The 8,016-nt window shown below is 41.5% G+C and overlaps 1 protein-coding gene across 6 annotated transcripts in view; it reads right to left on the bottom strand.

Moving 5' to 3' along the window:
• Sfmbt2 (Scm like with four mbt domains 2) overlaps nt 1-8,016 on the bottom strand; it is a 230,590-nt gene that overhangs the window by 58,899 nt on the left and 163,675 nt on the right. For all 6 annotated transcript variants that reach the window (XR_002821927.1, XM_023719784.1, XM_023719786.1 and 3 more), the window contains one exon: nt 6,365-6,491. Coding sequence is in view for 5 of the 6 variants with exons in the window: in XM_023719784.1 (XP_023575552.1) it covers nt 6,365-6,491 (127 nt within the window). In the remaining variant the exon portion in view is untranslated. The remainder of the gene's footprint in view (nt 1-6,364; nt 6,492-8,016) is intronic.

An 8,016-nucleotide genomic window follows, 5' to 3' on the forward strand; every position in this document is an offset into this window, starting at 1 on the left:
ACATACTTTCTCAAAGCCACATGGTAGCCACAAGCCGACATGTGGAGCAGTTCTGTCCAACCCCAAACTGTGCATATGACTGTCTTTTGGAACTTCTGTTTCTTTACAGACCACCCCCAGTGATGGGGATTGCACACCCTAGTTTACCTGAGAGAACCCAGGTCAGGCATGTGGCCTGAAGGTTCTGGAGAGTCTCTTCATTAAAAACACCAGTACATGGTTTGTGTCCTCATCAGTTCTGTAGCTTCTGATCTGGACTCAGGCGTCAACAGCCTAGCTACTAGCTACGCATCTGCCCTGGAAATCCCTACCTATAAGTTGAAACACAACGTGTATTAAGTTTAGATTTACGATTCTTTCTAAATCTCTTTTTCTTATCTTAGTCTCTTTTACTAGAACCTGTTCACCTTCCAGTCAGTTCCAAGTAAAATAGCAAACCTTCCATCTTCACCCTACTCCTCACTATCCATCCTACAAGTTCTGGCCCAAATGCTACCTCTTCCCATCTTTACAGCACCACTCACTGGAACAGTGTCCATCTCCACTGCCTCTCCCATTCCCACAATATTTTCTAAATATCACAGGAAATGCTAGGAATGGGAAACCCCAGCACTGCCCTGCCACCTCTGAGCCAAGCATTCTCCTTCTCTGATGTGTGTCCTCCACTAAGAAGAAAACACGCCCTATACAGAGGCAAGGATGCCAAGATGAGAGGTAGCTTTTCCACTTTCTGTTGCTCAAGGTACAGGGCCCGTTTCTTTAGGAAATTGGAAACTATTCTCTGTGCAGTGTACCTGGGACTTCAATTAATTTCAGGCAATCAGGTTGTATGGTTTGATCTTAAATGTCCTCCAAAGACTCATGTGCTAAATGCTTTGGTCCCCAGCTTGGTGCTACCTACAGGAGGTGGAGCCTTTAAGAGTAGAGCCTAGGGCAAGTCCCTCAAAACCCTGGAGGTACACCCTTCGAGGAGACTGTTGGAAAAGGGCCCTTCATTCTCTCTTCACTCTCTGACTCCTCAGGGAGGACAGCTTGGCTCCACCATTTACTTCCACCATCATGTGCAGCCTCAGTCCAGGCCCAAAACAACGCAGACAAGTTAATATGGACCAGAATCTCCAACTCAGAGTGCCAGGGTAAAACCTCTCTTTAGAAGCTGTCTCAGGAATTTTGTCACAGTAACGTAAAGCTAATAGAGACTTTTAACAAAGCTGGAACCTCAAGATATATGATGTGGGCTAAGCATGTGGCTCAGTAGCAGAGTTCTTGCCTTGCATGCACAAGGTCCTGGGTTCAATCACCAGAACCACAAAAACAAAAGAAAACAACAAAAGACACATGATGCTCTTGAGTCAGAAGTGTGCACGACCAGAAAGAGTCTTGTCTCATTCAAGTTTCTACTATCCTAAGAAGCAAAGAATACGTTTAAGGATTGCTGGACCATTCAAAGTTACCATCTATTTTCTTGACCCTGGAGAGGCACATTCCTCCTTTACAGAGTTAGAAATGCCAGTCTACCTCGGAGCCCAGGAACCACCCTGTTCTGTAACTTCTGATGCCTCATGAATTCTGAGCACTGAGCATCTGGGATCCAGAGAGTGAAGGACCACGAACCGACTGCTTAAGAACATGCTGCAACCTTAGCTCCACACAGCACCATTTCAATCAGGAAATTATAGCATTATAATCAAGTTCATAATCAAGCATTATAATCAAGATCAGAAGCACGAAGCATTTGGCACTAGGAGCCGCGTTTGAAGGGCAGAGTTGTCAGCCAGACGGCAGAGATGCCTTCCTGGCCAGCCCTTGTCTTCTATGCTCGTCCCAGCCTGGACCCTCCCTCTCTGTACACGTGCCGCACTTGATGGTCTCCTGGTCAGCTCTGCCCTTGCTCTGCCACTGCTGCTCTCAAACTCTTTTATCTACAGGAACAGGAAAAGAAAGCTACTCGACATGCCTGTAGCAGGGAATGGCCGGATCTTTCAGACAGTTAGATTCAAGCATGCACCGCTGGCAATGTTTCCTAACACACTCAAATGACACAGAATTTGCTTGCCTTCATCCTTCCTATTTTCTTCCTTTCCTTAACATTGAGATGGTCCCTGGAGCCCCAGCACCCATCCTATGATGAGGACAAATGGCACAACCAAAAGACAGAAGGACCCTGGCCAGTGCATCAAATTTTCAGGCGGATCTGGCTGCTCCACTCTGGGAATCCCCAAGCTTTTGCTGCTCGAAACAAATATTTAATCCCTTGTCATCCAGCATCATATTAACTAACCACAACAACTAGCATCACCTGGGAAATGGTTAGAAATGGAGACCCTCAGGATCCACCCTAGACTTAACTGTATTCTAATTTTAATGTGATCCCCAGGTGACCTGCATGCCCACCAAGTCGGTGGGGCCATGGTCTGCATCACTATTAATTATAGCAATTATATGACAGCAACATTGTGAATACACAAAAATGGACCCTTACAAATGGCCAGTTAAAGTGGTAAACTTTGTTATGTACCTTTTGCTACAATTTTGAAACAGTAAAACTTTAACAGCAAAAATCTCCCCTGTGAAGCTAGGGACAAAAAGCTAAACTATCAGCCAGGATAGTGGTAAACAACTATAATCCCAGAACCCTAGGAAGCAACAACAGAAAGATGTCAAGTTGAAGACTCACCTCAACAATTTAGCAAGGCAGCAAGATGCTTTCTGAAATTAAAAAATAACCAAGGAACAGGAGATGTAGCTTAGTGCCAATGCCCTGGATTCAATCTCTCATCACACACACACACACACACACACACACACACACACACACACACACAGAGTTAAACAATTCAATCTGCTGCATTGACCACCGGAACTCTGAGCTGGTATACTACTAACTCTAAATATGTGAAATAAAGTTATATGTGCATATATTCAGGTGGAGCATCCCTAATTCAAAAATCTGAAATGCTTCAAATCTGAAACTTCTGAGTTCTACAATCACACCACAGGTAGAAAACTTGTTTTGTGCTCAAAAACTAAAATTAATGCATGAAATCATATTCAAGCTATGTACATGAGGTATATATAAAATATGAATGAATTTCATGGTTAGATTTGGGTTCCCTTCCCAAGACATCTCATTATATGTATGTAAATATTCCAAAAATCCAAATCCGAACTCAAAGCCCTCTGGTCTGAAGCATATTTATTTGTTTGTTTGCTTGTTTGTTTGTTTTTGCTGTACTGGGGATCAAACTTGGGACCTTGCCCTTTCCAGGCAGGCTCTTGTGCCACTGAGCTACTTCCCTGGATGAAGTACATACTCAACCTATACTTAGGAAAGTGGCCAGGAAAAAATGATTCTAGGAAAGTGTACCTCACAAGAGAAACGAAGAAAGATGACAAACATGTGAACCCCGTAAGGCTTAAAGAGCTATGAGAGCAAGAAAAACGCCCCAGCCATATCTGCCTTACACGAACAAATCCAGAAGGAACATACAGGTACGCGACTTGTGAGAAGGCAGGCAGCCCCACACATGTGAGCCCGTGTGTGGCTACAATGCTGGAGTCTTCAAACTGCAAGCCACTTCTACTGCACGGACAGTGTTCACGACTGCAGAGTGATTACCTACAGCAGAAGGCTGGGAGAGAGGACATTCCACAGCATCTGCTCCGAAGTACTAAACACTGGCATCAGAAATTGCCCTTCCTATCAGTGGCTTGTGAGAGCCTAGACTACTTCTCCAGTACGCACCTAAAATAATGTTACTTTAATCTCACATATCATATTCCTTGCGCCCTTTCAACAGCAGACCCTTCAGAATACTTAAAGAATGATTTAACTTCAAGAGAAGTCAGATATTAACTAGAAGTGATCATTTTAATTACTGAAAGTGGTCAATCAGCCATGTGCTGAGAGACTTCATGTCAATTTAATGCATTAAAATAACTAATAAAATGAATACAGTACTTTATAATATTTCAAGTGTCAAATAAATGGTCTATAATCAGAATAACCATCATCGTATAAAATAACTTAACAGCCACAAAGTGACCATAATGAATCTTTGTCATTTTATCCCTAGGACTGACGAAGGAAACTATACATTATATATATATGACATAAATGGTCACTCTAAAAGGTAAAATGCTCAGCATAAGACATATTTTTAGATGATGAGAAAAATAGAGTATTTGGGCCAATAATTACAGATGAAATTTAAAAGATAGTCCTAAAGTATTTGACAAATATTCAACAGATTGCTTACAAAAACTTTTTGTAAAAATAAGTGAGGGTTGAGAGAAAATGGATAACCTTATTTTCTAACCTATATGCTAATGCTAACTACTTTTCTTTTTACAGCATAGTCAAAGCACTCCAGAAAATAAGCAGACATGACATGCGTTAAAATCCCTTTTCGTTATAAAACTAAAAATTTATATCCCAGTGAGCCAGCAAAGGGAGGAATTACTGTCAAAATGTTAAATATACACTAAGTGTTGATCATCACTCTTATTTGAAGAAGCGGGAAACTGCATGGTCTAGTGAATTAAGCAATGGAGAAAATGTCAAGAGCAACGGAAGGGAACCCCAGGCAGTTCTTCACAGCTTAGCTGGTTTCTCCATCTATAAAAATCAGGACGCTCTCACTGCTGTTTGTGTTAGGCAATTAACAGCTGTAAAGCACACTGAAAGCAGAAGCTGCTAAATAAATAATGACTGCTACAGAATTTCACCGTAATGTGCTAAATAAAAACGATGAAACATGGGATCCTAACTTCGTCATCTTTGTTTTCAAGCTAATAATGCAAACAAGTCTCCAACCCAACCCACATGGCTAGTGTGAGCAAGCAAGTGAAATTCAGTGATGTGAAGCCACAGAAGGAGACCTGTGTCTGCAACAGCAGTGCATCAACCCGACGTACTGCAATGAAAATGACGTCATGTTCTACCCTGTGGCAGGAGAAATAGCAAGACATGTGTCTACCTTTCGGTTGATTTCAAATCGAGGTCGTTCCACTTGAAAATACAATAAACGATAAATTTAATCTCCTTGCATTTCCAACTGATGTTGAAGCTCTAAGCCTCAACCATGTTTTATTTTCTTGGAATTAACAACAAAATAACATCCAACATGACTGTTCTCTACACCTACCAATCAATTAGATTGTAGTCTTCATGAGATTATGGGCCCATCTAACAACTTCCCACACATTTTTAGACTTGCGTATTGAGGAAAAAGGATGCAAAGACATTAGCATCAAAGACACTAGACCTTTCATCTAAACTTTCTATCCTGGGCTGGCTAGATAGCTCAGTGGACTAAAGTGCCTGCTTAGGCAGACGCAGAGAGCGGGGTTCGATCCCCAGCACCACAAGCTGTGCCCGCCTTGCCCCCACGGCTCCCTGAGATGACGACTGAGATTGGCGTGGTGGCGCATGCCTGTAATCTCAGCGCTTGGGAGGCTGAAAACAAGAGGATCACTACGAGTCCAATCTGTGTAGTAAGACCCTGGAGACCCTGTACTAAATATATTAAAAAACTTTCTATCCCAATAGAAGTATGAATACCAATAAATCATAAAATTTAAACTACCCACCTGGGAGAGGTAACAATATTTTACTATTCACATTTTTCTTCACGCACATTTACAAAAACTACTAAATTCAGTGAAATCATTACAAAAATAATTACAATTGAGAAAAAGGTGAGAAAACATTAGAGATTTAATTTATTTCAATTATTTCTCAGTGGAAACACACCACTTCTGAAATGGTCTTCTATCTAAACTCAAAATCTGATCAAGGTTCTTATGCAAAATTCATTGTTCTGTGAATCTTCTATACACTTGTAAATTAACTGTAAAATAGTTCTTTATATGTTCACTAGAGAATAGTTTAATGTTACTAAAGAAACCAGTCTAAATCTTGTTTATTATCTCTTTGGGGAGAAAATCACTCTTCCCTATCAGTATTTTGAGGAAAAATTAAACATCTACATCAGAAACCGAAGTAAAGGGTATTATTCACATTAAAATGCAAATATATGATTTTATTCTCATAATAACCAAGACCTCAAATACCACTTTTAGTGACTCATATTAATTTAATCGTGACATTAGCTTTTACAACCATCACTGTAAAAAGACCACTGTGTTCCAAACATAATTATCTCTCCAGCTTCTCATTTTATGAAATTATTAGTTAAGATGAGTGGCTCTGAATGAATTTATATTTGATTAGTTTCACTTATTTAAGAACACTGAATAATTTAAGAGCTGTTTAAATAAAAGGAAGGGACTCGTGTTGGTGCTAAATTCTCCCACACACTCCCGCCACATCCAGGCGCACCTTACGTTCCCACGAACATACCTTCCAAGTGCAGCCACATCAGCCGCCCCTTCACACTGACCACAGAGGCCACACAGAGTTCTCCTGGGTTCCTGGGGTTCACAGCTTCCAGTTTCATGTTCTTAGTGAACCCCCGACTGAACGATGTCTGGAAAGGAAAGAGAAAGAACACTGAGCTAGTAGCCACCTCAGCAGAACAACAGGCAGCAACAGAGCTACAGGATATAGGATGACAGACGTACACACGCCTGACATTTGAGATACACACAGCCTTGGCTACATGATTGTCCTTCCCACCAGGTGCAAGGCAAGAACCATGAAATCTTTGTTTTTCTGTTCCATGAGTTACTTATGCTTGGCATACAATGGGTGCCTAATAATACTTCGTGAGTGAAGGTCTGAATAGTCTCTTTCCACCTTAGACACAGCCCTGCTGGGTGCATCGTTATCTTCTACTCCTCTCCATTCCCTGCTAAATCCTTCCTAGGTGCACTTGAGGGTGGTGACACAGGAAGACGGCGTGTCCATCTGGCCTCATTTCTTCCCAAGGGCATTTGAAGAATGTGCTTCAGCCCTTCTTACAGCACCTATCTGCTGGTGATAAATTCCTCTAGCTCTCTCTTACCTGAAATTATCTTTATTGTGTTTGCTCTTTTTCTTTATTTTTATTTACTTTCAAAACTAACAATACTTTACATGTAGTAAGATTCATTCATTCATTCTTTGGGGAGTCTTGCTCTGAGAAGGCAGGACTGTCAGACCGGGGCACACAGCCATGCACCCAGAACCACCAGCAAGACTCAGAGGAGTCTCTGCGCCACAAGTGCCTTTGCATTTCGCCCTCACTAGGCAGGTCCTGCTTGGCTCTCAGCTGTGAGCAGCCACCAGTCTGGATTTGCTCGCTGTTGCTTGCATACTTTTGATTTTTATTTTTAAAGAGAATAAAAGGTAGTAAAGAAAAAAAAATGCATTAGAAACAATACAGAATCTTGGGGCCAGTGACGTAGCTCAGTTGTCTAAAGCGCCTACTTAGGCAAGCTTAGGCAGGTGCAGGGGACCACCGTTCAATCCCTAGCCCCACATGCCATTCCAGCTCCACCCTCAGGGCAGACTAAGCTGGCCAAAAAAAACAAAAAAAGAAGCAATATAGAATCTTACTATGTAAAATAATAGGAATTCAACAATGGTTGTTACATGATATATGCTGCCTAGCCTTCAAATTAGTTGTTTTGATTACCAGATATTAGCATGCAAATTTGGTTTTAAAAAAGTTCTAAGAAGGGCTGGCCAAATAGCTCAGTGGATTAAAGCACCTGCTTAGGCAGATGCAGGGGCCAGGAGTTCGATCCCTGGGCCTGCTGTTCCTGCCCTGCCCCTAGGGTACACTGAGACTGCAACTGGGACTGGGCATGTTGGCACACGCCTATAATCCCAGCACTTGGGAGGCTGTAAACAGGACGATCACTACAAGTCCAATCTACACAGTGAGACCCTATAGACCCTGTCCAAAAAAAAAAAAAAAAAAAAAAAAGTTCTAAAAAATTAGAAAGGAGAAAAAATTTACACATTAACTGCTCCTTTTAATAGACTGGCAGAAATCAGCAGATATAGATAGATAGATAGATAGATAGATAGATAGATAGATAGATAGATAGATAGATATAGATATAGAT

This window comes from Octodon degus, unplaced genomic scaffold (assembly GCF_000260255.1).
Source record: "Octodon degus isolate 3935 unplaced genomic scaffold, OctDeg1.0 scaffold00071, whole genome shotgun sequence".
NCBI classification, from domain to species: Eukaryota; Metazoa; Chordata; class Mammalia; order Rodentia; family Octodontidae; genus Octodon; species Octodon degus.